The sequence below is a fragment of the Nymphalis io genome, chromosome 21 (assembly GCF_905147045.1).
Source record: "Nymphalis io chromosome 21, ilAglIoxx1.1, whole genome shotgun sequence".
Lineage (NCBI taxonomy): Eukaryota > Metazoa > Arthropoda > Insecta > Lepidoptera > Nymphalidae > Nymphalis > Nymphalis io.
In genome coordinates, this window is record NC_065908.1 from 9879017 (window position 1) to 9901560 (window position 22544).

Sequence of the window (22544 nt, forward strand, 5' to 3'; positions counted from 1 at the left end):
TACATCGTTCATTCGATCATGGATCTTCGTTGGTTGTTCTAGTAATCTGTGTTGGATATGAAATATATCGAGCAGAGCCGATTACATTCAATATAGAAAAAGCAACAACAAACACGAAATGAAAAAAAAAATAAGGAACGAATTACTTTATCGACCTTCCTCCATTTAAAACAATACTTATATTTTCATGTTCAATTCAGGAGGTTAAATCGTTTTAATGAAAATTCATAATATTGCATCAATAGTTCGAAGACTAATCGATCTTGATTGATGGATTGATATTTTCAATGAAAGTATATTTTTGTCAAGGATGCTGAGAGCACGCAATGTGTCAATTATTGTCAATTTCGTCAAACAAGATGCGGGAAGCGAGATTATATTGTGAACATGAGCTGTCATCGTCTATCTAAAGCCTTCGTGTTATCGTTAATTATGATGGTAGGGTATTTTTTTTAAGATTTAAATCTAGAAAACATAATTTTCCTTTCGCAACGTAACATGCAAATTAAAATTGTAGCAGTACAATTTGAGGTTGTAGCAAGAAATATTTCTTATGGTGAAGATACTGTTCTTCAATATGTACCATTTTATCACCAATACCATATAGGTAGAACAAGCCACGGCATGGCACCGAAAATTTTTAAACAAATATTACACGAAGTTTTTGGCTTTATATTTATAATCAAGTTACTGTCTTTTATAAAGCAGTTGACCAATAAGAAAGAAAAGGGCGTCGTTCCCACATGTAATATTTTATTACATTTGTATAAGTGTCTCAAATAAAAGACACAATAAAAATGGCGCTAAAATGTTGTTAAAATGTGTGTTTATTGAATTATAGAAACCACAGCATGTATATTACAGTCATATTCGCTCACACACATTGGCGCTGCAAAGATGTATGTACTTTATGTACATACATCTTTGTGTAGGGACGAGTATTATACAATACCAACATGTTTCAGTTATTATCGCAATGTCGTTAAATCACTAAACTTTCAGCTTATTGCATATTAAATTGCGAAATTTACGAACACGAGAGTTGACAAATGTTAAAAGTATTTATGTACGCGCACACAGTTTCTTAAATGACTTCGTAAAAGATTTTTTCTGTCAATATAATTGTTATTTATGTAAATAATATACGACTACGAGTATTATTCTATTACTAGTCTTAGCATTTTACGAATAAAGTTGAAAATTCCATGACAAGTCGTCATAAAATGACGTTTGCTTTTAATTTAAAAGATGTTATATTCTCACAATGTAATGCATAATAGGCTTATGCAATATATATTATTATTATATCATCGGTCAGTAATTTCTTGGTATTTATTAAGTGAACGCATAAACTATACTATTTTATAAATCAAGTAAATTGGTTTGGCAAAATACTTCCTCAAAACCTATTAATATACCACTAAACATCAATACGCTGACTTGCTGTGTTGCGGATTGAGGGGTAAGCGTAATTTGAATGCTTTGTTAGGTGCATTGTTTTACATATTTCGCAATGCCATTGTATATGGGCGATAGTGACCACTGACAATAAGGCCCTTTTGCATATTCTTGTTTCGATAATATTAAAAAAAAGAATTTAATATAAGCCACAAGAAGTTATATTATAACTTATTTATTTTTTATTTATGTTTCTACTTTAACACAAAAGATGGGCTTAAATACTTCATTCTCCATTCGGGGAGGTTCAGCGAATGATCAACTCTGCGAGTGTTTGTTCTGAAAGTGTGTCGCAGTACAGTGGACGCTCAAGGATCATAGGTGTGTTTTCCTCATTCTCGCAGTCCGATGGGATGCAAACATATTTACACGATCGGAGAAAGATCTGGCCAGTGTTGCTAACTTCGAGGCAAATAAGATGAAATGGGGTACTTTTAGGGGCAAATTTTTTAGGAGGTTTTTCGGGTGGAAAATTTCTTAGAAGAAATATCTCTTAATTTAATAAATATATTTTCTATTTATTTCAATTCATGATCCAGAAGGGGATACTTCTCAGAGGTTAGTAACACTGGATCTGGTGCAGGTTATCAGTTTTACCTACTTTTTCTGATCAGGGCTTTGTATATAAGATCTCTGGATCTACAATATTACGAGCTAGCTACTAAGCCGACGAGACAGTTTATTAATAAAGTTAAACTAAATCATATACGTCGTTGTTATTAATAAGCACTCCAATTATTTGTTAATTACGTAACATTTTCTTGTCTCTTCGGCATTGTTTGCATTTCATTATAACTGATTGCATATTTATGAATGTGACAGTATGTTGAGGTATGGACGGGTAATAATATTATATCCAACAATTTTTTTTTTTATTACCAAGACTGACTTTCTAAGTGTATTAGCCTCAGACGATTTATTCTTTTTAGAATTCGGTATTTAAATAGTTTTAATGTTAAGTCAGATCATAAGTAAAAACTTAAAAAAAAGTTCTCATGGGTATAAAAGGGTATTGTTGGTATTGTTGTATTCCGGTTTCAAGAGTGAGTGAGCCATTGTAATTGCAGGCAGCAGAGACATAATATTAACAAATAAAATATGATTCAATGTTGTTTGTTTACATTTAAAGATTTTTTTCATATATATATATGATATATATATATATATATATATATATATATATATATATATATATATACATATATATATATATATATATATATATATTTAATATTAATTTTTAATTTTTTTTACTAAGAGGCTCAATAAAGTGATGAGTAATATATAATATAGCTGATTCATTGCATTTTATTTGTTAGTAGGATTACACGGATAGTGTGCCGTCTCAGCGCCTTTCCCTGGCGGTCTTAGTCGGTGGAGACCTCTTGCTGCCGAGTGTCATAAAAGCCATGCTTGGTAGCGAGAGGTGCTGGTTGGAGACGGTCTCTTACTGCGAAAATGTCATGTCGCAGAAGGAGGCATCCGAGCGGGAGCGCGAGGAGAGGGCCTCTGAAGAAGACCGGAGTGCAGTTATGCGCATCTTCTCCTCCCGCCGTAATTGTTGCCAGGGCTAGGGGGTCTATGTACCTTGTGAACCCCCTAGGATTTGAAGGTCTGCAGGGGCGGGCCAACCATCGGGCCTCACGGTAGTATGCGTAAGCGATCCCGTGACGTCCCTCGAAAAGGTAGCGTGGGTGCCGCTGGTTTTTTAGTGGGTATTCCGGCGCATGCTCAGCGCTGGCGAGCACCCACATACTCCCTTCAAGTGGGGGAAACGCGTAAACGCGCTTTTCCAGCGGAAAAAAAAGATCGTGTATCGTGACCGAGTGTAGGCAACTCAGGTTATCAAAAAACTCTAATAGTTGAGCAAAATCAGTGGGTTTCCGAATAACGTTTCCGATGATATCCTATAGGGTACATGGCTAAAAAGAAACTTAATTACCTAATTAAGTTCCTTTTTTAAAAGGTGCTTTGAAGAATTAGGTACGTTAAGTATAATATAGTCAACAAACGAAATCCTGTATATAAGTTAAAATTAAAAACTTACCAGCAATAGTGTTCAGAAACATGAGATATTCGAAGTTCGATATCTCACGTCGTTGCCATTTCTGAGTCATGTTTGAGTTGCGCATGAGTTGACGCGGAGACATCATTGACGCGCGCCTGAGGACAAAAGATAAATTGAATTAGGTATCTATAGAGACTTAGCATGCAGTTTACAGATTACTGGTGGTAGGGATTTATGGAAGCTCGTCTGGGTAGGTACCAACCACTCATCAGATATTCTACCACAAAACAGCAGTACTTGGTATTGTTGTGTTCCGGTTTTAAGGGTGAGTGAGCCAGATTAATTACAGGCACAAGGGACATGATATTTTATTTCCCAAGGTTGGTGGCGCATTGGCGATGTAAGCGATGGTTAACATTTCTTACAATGCCAATGTCTGTGGGCGTTGGTGACCACTTACCATGAGGTGGCCCATATGCTCGGCTGTCTAGCTATTCTATAAAAAATATTATGTAGTTGTATTATAGATAAGAGGTACACTAAAGTTAGATTTTTTTTTAAATATTTTTTTATTAAAAAAATTTTATTTTTGGAGTAGATTCCATGTTTTTTGAAATATATTTTACGTTATTATAATCAAGTACATAACGTAAAAAAAAAATTAGTGTGGATTTTTTGGTGATCTTTTTTAAGACAAACAGTACAGTACAGTAACAGCCTGTTAATGTCCCACTGCTGGGCTAAGGCCTCCTCTCCCTTTTGAGGAGAAGGTTTGGAGCTTATTCTACCACGCTGCTCCAATGCGGATTGGTAGAATACACATGTGACAGAATTTCAATGAAATTAGTCACATGCAGGTTTCCTCACGATGTTTTCCTTCACCGTCAAGCACGAGATGAATTATAAACACAAATTAAGCACATGAAAATTCAGTGGTGCTTGCCCGGGTTTGAACCCACGATCATCGGTTAAGATTCACGCGTTCTAACCACTAGGCCATCTCGACTTTTTTAAAGACAAAATCTCTTTAAATTTTATATTCAGAGCTGGTGGTACCTTTACACTACCAACGGATTGTTGTTTATGTTTCAACATTTCTACATGTATATTAAATGACATGTTTGTTAATTAATGAAGTCCGTTCTTTTATGGAGAAGGTTTTCGAGTACATTTCACCTCTCTGCTCCACAGTTGGATACATACATGAAGTAGGATTGAATGAAAAGATGAATCACAAACAAATTAAACATTAAAACACATTATCGCTTCCCGGGTTTGGTCCCGCGCTCAATTGTAAAGATTTACTCGTTCTATCCACTGGACCATATCGACTCTCTGTCTTTTGGTCGTTGACCTTTAGCCCTTTGTAAATATACAAAGTTCTTGACTCACCATACATTATAACCGTAAGGAAGTGGGTTCAATGCGAAGTGGGTACAAATCCACAGTCTTGTCGAAACGAACTAGTCGAGGGCCTTGACTGCTAAATCGAGATCATTTTATTGATATTGTTTTTCCGGATTCAGAATTTCGTTTGGAAGTTGTTTTTTTTTTTTTATTTGAATATACATTTGTATTGTTATGACAAACACATATTATTATAGTATTAATATACACATTCGTATTATGATTTAGCATTAATAGTAACTTAGAATGTATTTTATTTTACACATTAATACTAAAACTATATTTTAATTTTCTTTTGATTGTATCCGTTATACCAATTCATTTTTCATAATCAAAATTGTAATCCTATGTGGCCTTATTGTAGTACCTAGTTAATAACTGTACAATAACTGTAACAATCATTTCTATAACGTTGTTGATTATTAGTACATAAATAATATAAATATGTAATTCAGAAGAATACAATTCATGCGGAATTGTTTTTCGTTTTTGTTAGACATAAATTTTATAAAATTTAAATACACAAACGAAAGTTTAGCTTTTATTTTAGTTTTTTGTGATATTGATTTCATATTATGCAATGTTTTAAAATATGTATTAAATCATCAAAATCAAAACATACTTTATTCGTTGTTGTAGGCTCGTATAAGAAATTTTGAATTATCATTTTGCAAGTTCAAATCAAATTTAAAATTACCACCGGTTCGGAATGTAGATTCTACCGACAAGAACCGTCAAGAAACTCACTCACACTTTTCAGACATTTTACATGGGCCTGTTAATTAATATTTTACAAAAATGTCTTTTATTTTATATATCCTTACTTATAATCATTTCAATTATCGTTATTTGGATTATAAAATTAATAAAAAAAAATATCGATTAAATGTTTATCGATACATAAAAAGGATATTGCGTTTCCGCGAGACGAGCGAGTGGGTCACGGCCATCGGGTTGACGACCCGCGTCGCGCTGTCTGACCGACTACTTCATTACACTACGGTACTCGAATATTCGATAACGTATATTATACATGCAGATTTAAAATGTTCATTGTACGAGCAGAGTAAAAGTTTTTCCTGCTTATAGTAAGGATTTAGTCTTACTTTGCCGGTCTAATGCATTAACGTATTTATATTAATAACTGCCTCGCTTTTATAGTGTTTTAATTAAGAGGCTGTGATCCCGAAGTCCAGGGTACAAATTTCGCTTCGCCCCAATATAAAGTTATAAGGTTTTTCTGTATTAGATATTCTCGGAGATCGATAGTTGGCAGTGGTTATGTCGTAAAGTACGTAATGCCGTAGGTTTGAACTCTCTCGGTCCCATCGTATTATTAGAGTTAGCGAAAAGACAGTGCCTGGATGCCTGCAATGTTCCTGCACGTGAGCTTGACTAGTTTCCGATGACAATGACCGCAGTGATCGTACCTATCTATATATGTATTTCTATGAATTGCTCTCCTTATACTAATATGCTACTAGTGTATAGTATATAGTCACCTACATATTTTGTCAACGTATACTTTCAGTAAACGTAGCTTTTTTTTTTATATGCCCCGGGATGGCAAATGACTCTACTCCACCTGATGGTAAGTGGTAGTAGAGTCCAAACGCGACGACGGCCAGTACAGTCGGGAAGAATGTTCTGTACTAGCCGTCCCCGCCTTGCCGGCCCGCAAGATGCCTCTTCACGCCTCGTTTGAAGGAACCCGGGTTGTAAGAGGAGGGGAACACGTGAGCTGGTAAGGAATTCCATTCTTTAGTAGTGCGGCAAACAAAGGAGTTGCCAAATTTCTTTGTGCGCGATGGAATTGATGTCACAGTTAGGCGGTGACATCGAGAACCAGCTCGCGTGGACTTAAGAAGGAAGGGGGAAGCAGGAATTAGAGAGAATAATTCCTCAGAGCACTCGCCGTGATACAGACGATAGAAAGCGCTCAGTGCTGCTATCTTGCGACGCAATTGTAAAGGTTCAAGGGTGTTTGTGACCTTTACGTCGCCAATAATGCGTACTGCACGTCGCTGCAACCGGTCCAAGGCCTCCATTAGGTACTTAGCGGAGCCATCCCAAAGGTGCGAGCAATATTCAACGCAAGACCGTACCTGTGTTTTGTATAACAGGCACAGTTGTTGTGGCGTGAAAAAACGCACCTTGTTCAGAACTCCGAGTTTTCGTGAAGCTGTTTTTATAATAGCCTCGATGTAATCCCTTGGACTAAGGTCGCAGCGAACGTCCATCCCCAGCATGGCGATTTTGCTTTGTATCATCAGCGGTGTGTCACAGAGGGAGGGATGAGGGTAAAATGGTGACTTTTTCGCTGTGAGAGCGCACACCTGTGTTTTCTTGGCATTAAACTCAACAAGATTATCAGAACCCCATTTGGCGATGAGCTCTAATGTCCTATCGAGTTCAATAACAAGATTCCCCCGCCTCTCCTCAGTTTCCGCCCGCCCAGCCACTGCGCGTCCGTGGTATCCACCATGCACTGTACTATCATCTGCATAGCAATGTATGTTTCCAAGAGAGAAAAGAAAGAGTGTGGGAGATAGCACAGATCCCTGGGGGACCCCAGCATTCACTACATAGAATTGTGAAGTGCAACCATCTACTAAAACACGAAGGCTACGTTTGTGTAGGAAGCTGGCAATCCAGGTGCATAGCTGAGCAGGCAGACCATATGCCGGTAGCTTGGAGAGAACACTTCTGTGCCAGACCCTGTCGAAAGCCTTGGAGATATCGAGGCTGACAGCCAACGATTCTCCATGCTTGTCGATAGCTTCACCCCAGAGGTGCGTTACGTACGCTAGAAGATCACCTGTGGACCGTTTTGGTCGAAACCCGTACTGATGATCATTAATTAGACAGTGATCTTCTAGGTAATGGATCAGTTGGTTGTTTAAAATCCGTTCCATCACCTTACAAAGTACTGAGGTGATAGCTATTGGCCGATAATTTGCCGGGTCAGACCGATCCCCTTTTTTGGGAACCGCTTGCACATTAGCTCTTCTCCAAGCCTCCAGCACACATCCCAAAGAGAGAGAAAGTTGGAACAGGCGCGTTAACACAGGAGACAGCTCCGCCGCGCACTTCTTCAGCACAATGGCTGGTATTCCATCGGGACCGCTAGCTTTCCGTATATCGAGTGATTGCAGCTCCGCACGCACATCACGTTGCCTGATTTTGATGTCAGGCATCGGCTGCGCACTACAATCATCGATCACAGAGTTGTCGGCAAAGAGTTTAGCCAGGAAGTCGGCTTTCTCCTGCGGACTGTGAGCTAGCGATCCGTCCGGATTTCTGAGCGGTGGCAGCGAAGGTTGGCAGAAATTGTTTTGCACAGACTTGGTCAGACGCCAGAAGCTACGGGAGCCCCTAGGATGCGAAATAAGGTCATGACCAATCTGTACAATGCGCTGTGCATCCGCTCTCGTGTATGTAGGACTTGGAATTTTTATTGTAGTTTGCTTTCAGTGAGTCAATGTTAGATGCCCCGCTAATGCAGCCGTTGATCCACGCGCGATATGCCGCCTGCTTAGATGATACAGCGTCGGCACATTCACGAGTGAACCAACGGTAACGCGTACCCCTATTGATGAGATCTGAGCTAGGAATGTAGTATTCCATTCCTAACATGATCTCATCAGCTTACATTATACTAGAATATAATTAAGAACTATGAGTAACTGTTATCCAACGATTTTTCGTGTAATAATACGCTATTATTATAATACGCATATCGCCGTCTCATACTTACAAAAACATAGTATTTGATATATTTTTCAACTGTTTAACGTATATGTTAATATATCAATCAATCTCTTTTATAAACATAATTAATTTTTGTGTGACGTATAATTAAAGTATGTCATATTAATAGTGTCAAAATATTTAGTCGTTATACAATTAACAGCTTACTTACGAGTTCCAGCTAACCTCGTAAATAGTAATACGCTAACTTAGGAGATCTTCTATTATGATTATCATGCGGTTTTCACTTTCGATTGGATAATTATTTACGAATGAGAGAAGTAGAAAAAAAACGATATTAATTTTCAGCGATTCTGGGAATCGAACGGGACGGGGGAGGCCGAAGAAAGTGTGGATGGATTGCGTATGAAAGGATATGTGTCTGAAAGTGGTGAGTACTGAGATGACGAGTGACAGAAAGAAGTGGAAGGAAAATACACGTTGTGCCGACCCCACGTAGTGGGATAAGGGCAGGAGGAAGAAGATGATGGGAATCGACATGTAAGAATTTTCATTATTTTGATTGGTAACGTAACACGGAAAACTATATTATATAAGTATTTCTGACACAGTTTGTGCCTTACGAGTATGTATTAAAATTGATATTAATCAATACATGATATGAAATCGAAAAATAATAATCAAATATCTGACATTTAAACGATTACAAACACTTGAATTAAGTCATTTATTTATAAGTTTACCTTTAAAGTCAAGGTAATTTTTGGATTTTTGTATTAAAATGATAAAATGTCACAAAGTAATAATTATTTAAATATTACAAATATCACGCAAAGGAGGTGGCCGTGAAGTAATTTATAAAAACGTATGGATTTATATAAGAAATGTTTATATTTTTTAAATTTTTTTACACCTATCTGTTCTTTATTAATTATTCAAATTATTTAGCAATAAAAAAGAAAATATGCGTCTTATTATGTATTAGTATTTTTTTTAATTTCTCGAGTATAAAGTCCGTATTCCAATGACGAGTTTTTGCTATCTAAACATTATGTATTTCGTATATTCTAGTTTTAATTATACTGTTTGAGGAAATTAACATTTCAATATGTTAAATATTCTTACACCACTAACCACTTGCTTCAACTTCAATTACAATTTCTTCAATGCACATACGACTGTTGTTATTAAGTTAATTTGTAATGCTACATAATAATTTCTAATAATAGCTAATCATATTAGTTTTCTGCTTGCAGCTGCGGAGGCTGCACTTTGTAGATAATCTTTTCATATAATCAAACATATGTTATAAATGTGACAAACAAACATTGTAAAAACAGCCTTAGTAAAAAAAGCCAAAAAAATATTTAAAAAAAAAAAAAAATTTATATACCGTTATACACCGTTAGTTACTTGCATAGTTCAGTTTATATATCACATGTTCGCTGTACCACCAAACTATTACATGCATTTACTTGTACATTGTTATTAGTAAAGCACTTCTCGTATCGTTTTTGTGAGATCTTATAATCTCAGTCTAAATTATATGTTTAAAGAGCTATAATTATTCTTGAAAATTGTTTAAAATTATTGTCATTTATATCGACACGAAGATAGCGTATTTTTTTTAAACTTATCATATACATTTTGTCAATGACTTCAGTTCAAAAATCGCACAATTTATGTATATGTACTATACTATACCGCGCGCAGGATATTTATATTCTAAAATATAATCTATATATATATATATAGTTACCACCTAGCGTGAAAAAAAATCCATAACGCTATTTTTAACCAAATTATATTTTCTATTATAGAAGCTGGGCAACTGAACTTTTCTCGTATCAAATAATATTATTTAAATAATATTTTGTATAAACTTTGTAAAAACACACAACAAACATTCAGTTTTTCAATAAAGACTTAAGATATATAAATATAAAACATAAATATATATGCTTTGTAGTTTGACAGAACTATTGGAGTAAATCATATAAAATATAGTTTGGTGGTACAGCGAGCATGTGATATATATACTGAACTATGAAAGTAACTATAAAACTAAATATAAAAACTTATAAATGTGAGCCAAATGAATACAGTCATTTCCCGGATACACGAAATAAATGTATTTACATACTCAACAACTACAAAAAACAATCATTTACTTCAATAATTCTGTCAAACTACAAATTAGTTATCCATTATATTGTAAATTTATAAATACAAACAACATTACTTCCCTAATTTCAATATTAGTATGATAATTATACCTCAACTAGATAAAGCCGAAACGAATACGAATAATGCTATGTAAATTGCTCGCCGGAAATAACACCAGACAAATAGATAAATACTCTTTATAAAAATACTTAATAGATATTTAAACTATAAAATAATCTGAACTGCTATTAGTACATATCATAAAATTGTAAGTGTTTATGTATTATATTATATATATATATACATACGATATTATATATATTTTCTTGTTAAAGTATATAACTGCAGTAAAATGCAACCCAAAAGATTACTCAATATTTATTTAGTACCTATTATTAGAAACCATTTTCTCATTCGGATTATTTCTATAATATACATATTATAAAAATACATAAAAATATATAACGTTGACAACAAAATTTTTAGTATTATATAAAACATATATAAAATGAATAGTGTAAAAGAAGATTTAATTTAATGTAAAGAATGGTTGAATTGAATAAAAATGGGAATAAAAAATATCATTTCATGCAACAAATATCTTAAAGAAATGATGAGTATATATTTATCTATTAAATGAATTAAAAAAAATAATCAATAGTCGAGCGGTTGGGGCCGTGTCGTGCCGCAATTTAAAGCAATAATATTAATACAAACCGTGGTGACCATTCGGAAGTGTTAACTTCCTATTATATCTCGACATTCATTATGTGAACCTGATTGCTCAGGGCGCCCACGGACTTTAGACTTTACTCACATTATGTTATCTCTTAATTATGGTAATATTTTATTTATTTCTTAAAGTTTAGTTTTATAGCCTTAAGTCTTAAGTCATTTTACAAATCAGGTAGTTTTCAGGGATATTTATTATATTATAGATTTTATAATTAAAATATTTTATTGAAAAACAAAGAACTGTAATATATTTACAGCAGGTCAAGTTTTATGAAGCCCTTTAATAAACACGCATTCGACCTTTTTATTCATAAACCTTAATAAGTCTATTTAAATGTCATTACGTATAATGGTGAGAGAATGTGTTACAGTTTAACAATATTTTATATTTTATATTTTTTCTTGTTTCTATGTTAAGCAATAGTGTGTGTTAAGCTTAATTTATTCGATTCAAACTAAATACATACCGTTTGCATTACATACGAGTATGTCCGTAAACATTGACATTGAAAACTGTACAGTGCAAAACAAACATACACGAATATATATATGCGGATAGTAATAATATATTATATATTGTTCAAAAAAATATTAACGATTTATTTTTTAACCCTAAGCGCGCGTGCCAACAACAACTGTGGACAGTTTGTATGATAAAGCAGAGAATAGGATACGTTTTTATATACGACTTTAAAGACCTTCTGCACGATTTCGGCCACGGCAGCTAGGTAGCTAATCAAGCTAAGCAGAAGTAACTATATGTAATAAGTAACTATATATGTAGTAAGAACTAAGTATATGGGCACGCACAAGCCAACTCTCTATTCTTTCCGACACAACCGAAAAGAGTTCCAACGAAAGACTACCGTTTTGCTTGCTTTCCGAGGCACGAGAGTGTAAGCAGTGCCAAATATCTACCTCCGACTATTGAGACTTTTTCACGAAACAACCCAATAACTTTTTATCGTTCTGACACCAGGGTTTGAACATAGACGTCGGGATCTGAGGCAATCAGATGACATTGATTCCATAGACAAGTACATTATAACAAAGACAATAGAAAAGTGGAAATCTTCTTCATTTTGTCTTAATTAATTATTATTATTTGCACGTTTTAATGACGTTGTTCCAGTATTACAATTTTACACGTTATCTGATACCGATTTATATAGAATTTTAAAGATGTTTGAAATTTATACAGACAACTAACTGATATCCATACAATGGCAGTTTGTTGTTTACTTACAACGTGCATACTAAGTATTGTCATCATAGATTTATGGCATGCGGTTGTTAAATGATAATATCAATTGGCGTCAGCGGAAATTTGACGCATTATCATGTTACATTGCCTTATTAAACTTTGAAAATACTTGTATTTACTTTTCAAATGCCTTTAGGAGTCGGCACATGCAATCGTCGATTCCAAATGACAGTTATTCGATTTTATTGTTTAAAGAACATTCCAATCTAGATTGTAAAATATCAAACGTATAAAATAAAAATGCTGTTTTCATTGTTTATCCTTTATGCTTTTATATCAAACATCGGACGAGTTGAAACTATTTACAATTAAAACTTTGCTTGGAGACTTCTAGCATAGTACCGTCAAAGTAAAATAGACAAAGCGAAAATCGTTTACAAAAAATAGGTATTGTAAAGTAAGATGCGGATTAGCCAAAGCGCCACCTGATGATAATTGCCTTCACCATTCTTTACGTCATCAATGCACCACCGACTTTGGGAACTAAAAAGTTACGTCCCTTGTGCCTACAACTATACTGGCTCACTCACCCTTTAAACTAGATCATAACACTAAGTGGTGAAGTTTAGCGATAGAATATGCGATGTGAGTGGTGCCTACCCAGACTGACTTGTACAAAGCATTACTTGACAGTAAAACATCCATGTTATATTGCATATCAAAACTTTAATTAGAATATGTATATATATCTTATTTATATACGACACTGTTGTTTCAATATTCCATTAATTAGATCACCCAATTCAAGACACAAAAGCGGGAAATCTGTAACCGTAATTTTGCCGAACAATAATAATTAAACAATATATTATCGTTACGATTAGCGCTTGTCTGCTGAAATGTACCGAACGGTGTCAATTTACATCTTCGGCGTGATGTCAAGACCTAGAACTCGACTGAGATACATACTCGTAACTAACGAGATTGTTTCCATAACGATAACACTTTGGGAAGAATATAACAATTGTAAATAAATAATACGTTATATATATGTCGTACAGTGTGTTTGTAAAGTCGTGTCGTTGTTGCCGACGTGGCACTTAGAAATGACATATTAATTGCATGCTATTAACATTATTATGCGTACTATTTCTAAAGAGATAAAATACTTTCATCTATTATGTAACTAAAATGAAATGGTAGTATAATTATTAGATTTTTTTTTAGTATAGTATAAGAATGGCTTGTAAAACAAATCGGTCAACTGACCGGTTAACGGTTACGATGTTAACCAAACTATACATATTCCGCTTTTGCACCGTCAACAAACAGCCAAATTTTCGAATACCTTATGCTTATAATGGCTCACTCACTAGCTAGAGTCAGCAGGTGATATCCAGAAGGGGTTGCACAAACCCAGCCGTCAAGTTGCTTTTATTAAGAATAAATTAAGGATAACGATGACTTTGATAACGACAGAACGATATCCGTCGTAATCGTATATTTTAATGCTGAAATAATACGAGAGTTCATGAACGGTCAAAGTTATATTTAAAAGGGTCAAGACCGTTATGTATTTTATATTATAATTTTCTTGTTTTAAAACGTGGATTTTAATCGAAGATCGCTGTTTGAAAATATAAAAAGACTTTTGATTAAAAACGTCAATTTTATTATTATTATTAAACAACTTTATTGCACACTCGCAACAAAAAAAAAAGAAAAGACGAACAAGTAAAAAAAAAGAAAAACAAAAGTTCAAGAGAAGCCATGTTATATAAATAAAATTGTGGATCTCAACATGATGCGTGCAAGGCCGGTCTTATCACTCAAGTAGTGATCTCTTCCAGACAACCCTGCATTAAGATGCTGGCAGGACCTAACGGGCGAGTGCGTTGTTTGTTTGAGTTTTACTTTAGTTTTTAATTTGTATTATTAATTAAGTGCGGCGGTGTATGAAAACAAGGCAAGAAAACCTGTAGGCGTCTGATGAAATATCCGTATTGGAGCCGCGTGGTGTTATAGACTCCAAGTCTTCCCCTTAAGAGTAGAGTTACTTTTATATACTTTTGACGACATATCTGCAGATTTTAAACTGATGACAAGCGGTCAAATCGCGAAGCGTAGTACATGTCATTGTGACTTTCGTGTCAGCAACTACGCAAGTTCATTCACCCTTCATAGCGGAACACCACAACACATATAACTTGGCAGAATATCATGTGCGTGGGTCGTATTTAACAAATGGTTGGCATCTGGCACCGATGTCGTAAATTCATTTTCTTTTAATTACTTTATTTTAGTTTATAGAAAGACTTCATAAAAGGCATTAAGTACATCACAAATATAAAGGTCTAAAAAAATGTGTATAAGCAGACTTATAAAAGTCCAAGAATGTTTTAACAAAAGTGTGTAAAGTCTTAAGAGTAAGTGTAATGTTAAATGATTAACATAACTAAGTATTTTTTTTATAGAATAGGAAGGCGGACGAGCATATGGACCACCTCATGGAAAGTGGTCACCAACGCCCTTAGACATTGGCATTGTAAGAAATGTTAACCATTGCTTATATCACCAATGCGCCACCAAGCTTGGGAACTAAGATTTTATGTCCCTTGTGCCTGTAATTACACTGGCTCACTCACCCTTCAAACCGGAACACAACAATACCAAGTACTGCTGTTTTACGGTAGAATATCTAATGAGTGGGTGGTACCTACCCAGACGAGCTTGCACAAAGCCCTACCACCAGTAATAAGTAAGTATATAATAATATAGTAGTAAGTATATAATTTTCGCGCCAAAATCCGAGTTCCGGTGGATACGTGGGCTGGGGGTATGGAGCGCGGAAGAGCGACTGGTCATTATATTTTTGTGGCGCGCTGACTTAATTATTTCCTCAAGCCATGTTTTAATAAATCATCGTTCGTGATTTGTTTTATCCGAATTATTGAAATAAAATAAGTCGGTATATATATGGTATAATAAAATTCAAAAGAGTAGGCTAACATACCTATTACAAATATAACTTCGTTTACAGTTCATATAAACGAGTTCTTTGGACAACAGTAATTGTTACTCAGATTACGAACCAACCAAAGGATTTTAAGAATACTCTTAGCTTTGATCAGCTCAATAATATTCCAATTTATAATATAAGGCGATAAATTATAGTATGTACAGTATTATATTGTGTCCCGTTATACATAAACAAATAATAATCTGCCCAAAGTTTCTAGTAAGATTTCGCCTTTATCGATACGGCCGCATATTGCAGTTCACGCGACATTTGTAAATCATTTTGTACATTTTATTTTTAGTTTACAGTGCAAAAGATAATTGTTAAATAATTATAACTTACGTCAAGCAAAATCTTTAATGCTATTTAATTTTATATTGAATGCTGTACATGGAATTAGAATCATACAGGTTTCTTTGTAAGCCATGAATAGGCTTTAAGGAAAATTCAGGTACGTGAATAAATACCTACTGAATTTTGCGTAATACCTACTATTGGAAGAGGTGACTACGTAAACCACAGCATGAATTTTAAAAGGCCTATCGTAAAAAACCCATTCCTTGTCGAAATATTCAAAAGTGGTAACTCGTTGTTTATTTTCATTTTAGACACCACTTGCTAAAATAATTAGGAAAAATATTATTATTTTTTTACATATTACGTCAACGATTCTCTAACAATGGTACGTGTTACGTACAATTAAAAAAAAGAAATTGCGCTTGAATACATAAGCTTTCACTGAAAAGCAAAAAAACTAACGGCATTAATTTATAAATTTTTCTATAAAGCTTAGTTAAAAATTTACAAGACGACTCTATTAACTTTTAAATGTATATAGAAAGCAGATCTTATAATAAGGTTAAGGTCATTATCGAATATTGGCATCAGCATTACTAATTTATTTGTTCAAATCAATTAATCAAAGAAATGTCATTAAAGTTAAATATTAGTCAAAAAAAAAAACATATTCACGAATTTATAAAAATTAACAAATTGTGTATTTTTGCTATATTATATTATCATTACAATAAATATTTATTAGTAAAAGAATATACATATACATTTACATTTCATGAATATATTTACCAAAATAATTTAATATTGCTGACCGATATTATTTGCTGTTGTAATAACAAAATTAATTTGTACATTGTCGTGTGAAATCGTGTTAGCCACGGTCATAGTAATGAGATTACTAAGAAAATAAATTAAAAAAAACCATACATTTCGTTAAACAAGTCAAACATTAATGACTAATCGTAAATCATTTATTATTTATACCACTAGATATTCGTTTACTTTATATACATACATAATAAATATAAAACATTTATAAAATTATTTGAAAAACGATATTGTAATGCTGCATCTTTATAAATTTGCATCCTTGAAACAGATAAGATAACAATAAATGCCATCGTGAACTGAAATGTTGCCAGCATTTTTTTTTTCTAGTCCTAAATGTTAATAAATATGCTAACGTCAAAAATGTTATAAATTATTAATAATTTCAGAATCAACTTTATGACTTAATAACCTTAACATTAAACCAAATAGATAAAGTTAAATATATAAAAATAAATATTATACAAGGAGGCTCCTATAAGCAGTTATTTAATACGTCATTCAATAAGAATTTATTCTTTATAAAGCTAAAACTGACATCGATTCTATTGACGTATTTCTTGACTGAATTCTGTGAAGAAATACAATTGAATTAATTGAATTTTAACGCTTTATTAATAATAACGTGTATTAGTAATATGCTTTAATTTTTTAATTTAAATTTAGTTAAAGCTTTAACAATAAAGGGCTATGTATAAGTAAACTAATATTAGTTGTAATATAATACGCATTCATGCGATAACGATACACGTATCGGTCCGGCATGGTGATTACACGGGGATCGAATCTTCTTATGTAACTAATGGCGTTTCGTTACAACGATCGATTTACGTCTCGTTTGAATTACATTACTATGGTTGTTTACTTTAAAGATAATGAAATAATTATAACGCGAATAGACCAGTAGCGCGATACTATCAGAACTCACTTCATTACACACCCGTGAAATGTTGACAACTGATTTATGGCGATATACTATTTTGACGCGCGTGTTCTTGAAATGTTATAATTATAGTGGTCAATATCGCATATCACTTTCTGACTTTTCACGATTGTATTCTGCGATGTGTTTCAAGTTTGTTCTTACAGAATAACCGTACTGTTATCATTCTGACGTACGTATTAAGTTAATAATTATAGACAGGGCGATAAGTAGGTATCGGGTTTTTTTTATATATAAATATATTATAAGTTTAACATTTGATCTATATCAGAATGCAGAATTATTTTGTAACGAAGAACTCTAAATGCATCGTTAAACTATTTTGGTACTTGTCTAGTTGACATCATGTTTTTAATGTTGGATGTAAGGCGATAGTAATTACCGAAATTTGTGTCTTTTTGATCTGTACTTAGTTTATACTTTTCCCGCAAAGTGCTTTGTCTTCATTGTGCTTTACGCTCTTATGATTCTCTTAAAAAAGTAAGCGTTAAGTGGTGCCATTACATATGATGTTATTACGAGACACCGTTCTCTGATATCAAGAGTATTTTATTTTTTCACTCCTATTAAGACCACTTTGGTGATAAGACTTTGTGCAAGCCCGTCTGGGTAGGTACCACCCACTCATCAGATATTCTACCTCGACGGTAGAATATCTTCGATACTTAGTATTTATGTGCTCCGGTTTGAAGGGTGAGTGAGCCAGTGTAACTCCAGCACAAGGTACATAACATCTTAATTCCCAGGGTTAATATTTCTTACAGTACCAATGTCTATGGGCAATAGTGATCATTTACCAATAGGTGATCTATATGGGCATATATAGTCCACCTACCTATTTTATAAAAAAAACTTTTAAATATTAAAATACGAAACAATCTTAAAAATCTTTTCCCTATCGGCGAAGGTCGCAGTAGCGTACACAAAGAAAGTCATTGCACTGATAACCTCTTTCCTTTTGAATATAGCCTTTAGTATACGAACGTATGTGATAATAAAGCTCGAATAAATAGTTACGTAATCACTTTACATCCTTTATGTATTTTATTGATCGTTATTTATTCTCGAAATGATAAAGGGGTCGTACATACATATCCCTACGATGGTTTATCGATATCTCCGTATGAAATACTTTAACGTGGTGCGACGTTAAATAAATAAAGTGAATGGCAAATTATTTACATGAAGGCACATGACAATTTAACTACGAGGAAATAATCGGTACTGTCATGTACTGAGAGCAATTTATACCTGAAAGGAAATATTTTGTACCGAATGATGAATGAATTTAAAAGGGTCAAGACTCAAGACCTTTATTTAAATTACATATATGTGTATATATATTTATACGTAGAACCGAGACGGCTTAGTGGATAGAATAAGTTGACCTTAAACGGAATATCGCAGGTTTAAATTTAAATCCCTGCGTTTTGTATGATTAATTCGTATTTATTATTTATTTTGTAATCAGGCCGGTAACGGAGACCACCCTGAGTCATGAGGATTACAACTTTTATGAGACACATACGTGAATTCGAGTTTAATAAAAATAACAATCAAATTTATAAACATAATGGAGCCTTGAATTTATTCTTAGTTAATATATAATATAAAATAAACGATCGTGTTTATTATAAATTATCAACATTCTAACGTACATGGTTAACGCGGAACTACATCCGATTTCCGCGTCACCGTATTGTGCGGACGACTGTACCGCGAATTATCGTCTAATCTAAGCCGTTTTCTCAGAAAACGCTTGTGACGAAGTACGGACGTAATAACGTGTCTTGTATTTATTGTTATATATCGTTTTGGCAATGTCTACTATTTTTCTTTTTTGGTATAATAAAGATATTTTATATACAACTAAAAACCTGTCCTGTTTTAACAAGTTAATATTATTTATTTATATGTAAATTGTAGATTTTTTTTTAAAACGCTGAAATTAATTAAAGAATTAATTAATTTCAGCTATATTATTATTATTATAAACTATCATATATATAAACTATCATATATTTGGTATTGTTGTGTTCCGGTTTGAAGGGTGAGTGAGCCAGTGTAATTACAGGCACAAGGGATATAACATCTTAGTTCCCAAGGTTGGTGGCGCATTGGTGATGTAAGCGATGGTTAACATTTCTTACAATGCCAATGTCTATGGGCGTTGGTGACCACTTACCATCAGGTGGCCCATATGCTCGTCCGCCTTCCTATTCTATAAAAATATATCAATGGTTAAACTTATTTTTTTTAATTTATCAATCAATTAACAATATTAAATTATATTATAATAATAATATGAGTTTGGTTAACTTACGTTTGCTTAACTAGTAACACGCGGGCGAGGCCGCGGGCGAACTTGTATTTTATATACTAGAACTTATCCATAACATCAATTAAAAGTATATGTAAGTAACAGCCGGTTAATGTATCTTCTCTCATTTTGAGGAGAAGGTTCTGAGATTATTTCGCCACGCTGGACCAATGCGGATGAATAATATAAGCTCAAATTAAGCACATGAAAATTCAGTGGTTACCACGCACGCGTTCCAACCACTGGGCCATCTCGGCGATTCAAATTAATGAATTAAATATAAATATTAATTATAAGTTTATTTTGAATATTGACCATTCTATATTTTTATAATCGATCTATTTAAAGTATATCGTTATGTAGTGTGGTGTTATATACTTGCTGACGTCATGACGACAGTAATTAGTGTAGTAAATGCATGTCATGTCAATTATTCTGTTTCATGTCGTGATCATAATGAGATAATTCTCGGCATATAACATATTATATATATAAGCAATCTTCTATTTGTCAAAATAGCACGAAATGCAAAAAATATATAAGTAAGCATATCAATGGTATGACATTTCAGACAAACATTAATCGAAGGCAATGTCTAGATAAGTAAATTAAAACTATGATATAAATGAAAACAAATGAATATTTGTTTTCTTGATATGCACGTATACATGTATGAACAATCGTATACATACATAGTAATAACGTATTTTTTTTAACTCCTGTATAATTTATAGTAATGACACCTATTACACGTACTCATGAAAACAAATCACTTATCATACGTTATCTCATAAAGATAATAGTGAGTGAGATATATTGAAGTATATAATGAAAAATACGTGCACTCAATACTATGATATAAAATGCATGTATGCATCCTTGCTATTGTAAGCTTTGGGTGGTACGAGGGAATCCTGGTCGAGTGATAGAATTGACACAAAAAAACACAAGAAAGATGGTCTGAAATACCCTCCCGACCTCCTTTTTCCCCACCACCTACAATATGGGTAAGGTACCTAAGTCAAGAGTGAATAGGCGTCTTATAGGCAAGCGCGCCTATGCCTTACGCATGTATCTTCACTTTCCATCAGGTGTAATGACAGTCAAGCGCTAGCCTATATATTTTAAGAAAAAGAGCTATACGGTATAATGAGATTTGAAGAAATTATCACACTTAGCGCTTTCAAACGCAAGCATCCAGTGGACTACATCACGCACACCATTGTACAGAGAACTCTTTATTTAATCTGTGGCTTACATTAACATACAAATGAAATGTCAATTGGTCTTTGTTACTGTCGTGCGCTTTCTTTCTTCGAAACAAACGGGACAAGTAAATACTTCAAGTTATATATAATATATAATAATGTATGATAACATAGGAATATATTTATAATATATAGCATTCGTTTTTTAGTAACGTGTAGGCGTGTCTTACATATTAAATAAGTACATATACACAATAAAACTGTTACTGGCACTTTATATTCACCAAAATCGAGGAATCAATTTGGTTCATAGAAGACAGAATGCATATAAATCGCAAGAGATTTTTAAACAGTTTCCTTGTTAAAAGAAAACACACATTGCTACAATTTTTTCTAGGCAAGCGTGCTACATCCTAGACCGTATAGATCCTTAACATCAGGCAATTCAGCGGTCAAACGGGTCTATTAAGTGAAAAAAAAAACAATTCAAATAATTATAATAAATTTAGTGCAGCCACACACCAATTTTACAATTTTTACAAGCGAGGTAGTCTCGTATTCATACGAGAAAATTGTCATGTAAGCAGTGAGATAAAATGGCGTATGTATATTTCTAACCATTTTCATGATAATACGGAAATTCCATGATGTTGATCATGATAGTTCAAAGAACAATTTTCATGATTTAGTAAAACAGTGTCGTAGATTTACGCACACTCTTATGGTTTTCCGCTAATATTTCTAAAAATAAGTCAAATGTTTAATTTGTTTTAATTTTAACCAAATGTATAGTAAAGCGTGCAAATAATAATACCTATTGATGGATAGGCACAAAATTCTTTAATATATATTTTTCGAACACTGTGTGCTTAGAGCGAGTTTTTTACTCATTCAGACTGAAATCACCTCATACAAACTCGCTTGTTTTTTTATTAAGCAACGGTACACATTACAACGAATATATCTAGAAGACTTAATTAAGAAATATTGTTCTATGTATATTCGCTTAGCTTTATCACAATGCTACACATAGTTAATAACCTTCCCAGGAGTTGAATAAACGGACCAATGGATATGACAAAGCTATGTGGGTTCCGTATTAAGGTATATATTGACCTCAAAATTAGCGCTTATCGAATCGCCTACAGGGACGCGTTCACAGTAGCGGCCGTCTAATAGCTGATAAGCGTTTCTTGTTGAACAAAAAAAAAAAAACAAATCCCCGATTAAGCATTACTCT

The 22544-nt window shown here is 33.5% G+C and overlaps 2 protein-coding genes across 3 annotated transcripts in view; one reads left to right on the plus strand and one right to left on the minus strand.

The window, feature by feature from the left end:
* The window catches only part of LOC126776882 (Krueppel homolog 2), a 92861-nt gene that overhangs the window by 41223 nt on the left and 29094 nt on the right, over positions 1-22544 (plus strand). The gene's annotated exons all lie outside the window — the stretch shown is intronic.
* LOC126776724 (neurobeachin) overlaps positions 1-22544 on the minus strand; it is a 474955-nt gene that overhangs the window by 15443 nt on the left and 436968 nt on the right. For both annotated transcript variants that reach the window (XM_050499418.1, XM_050499416.1), the window contains one exon: positions 3506-3621. In XM_050499418.1, coding sequence (XP_050355375.1) covers positions 3506-3621 — 116 coding nt within the window. The remainder of the gene's footprint in view (positions 1-3505; positions 3622-22544) is intronic.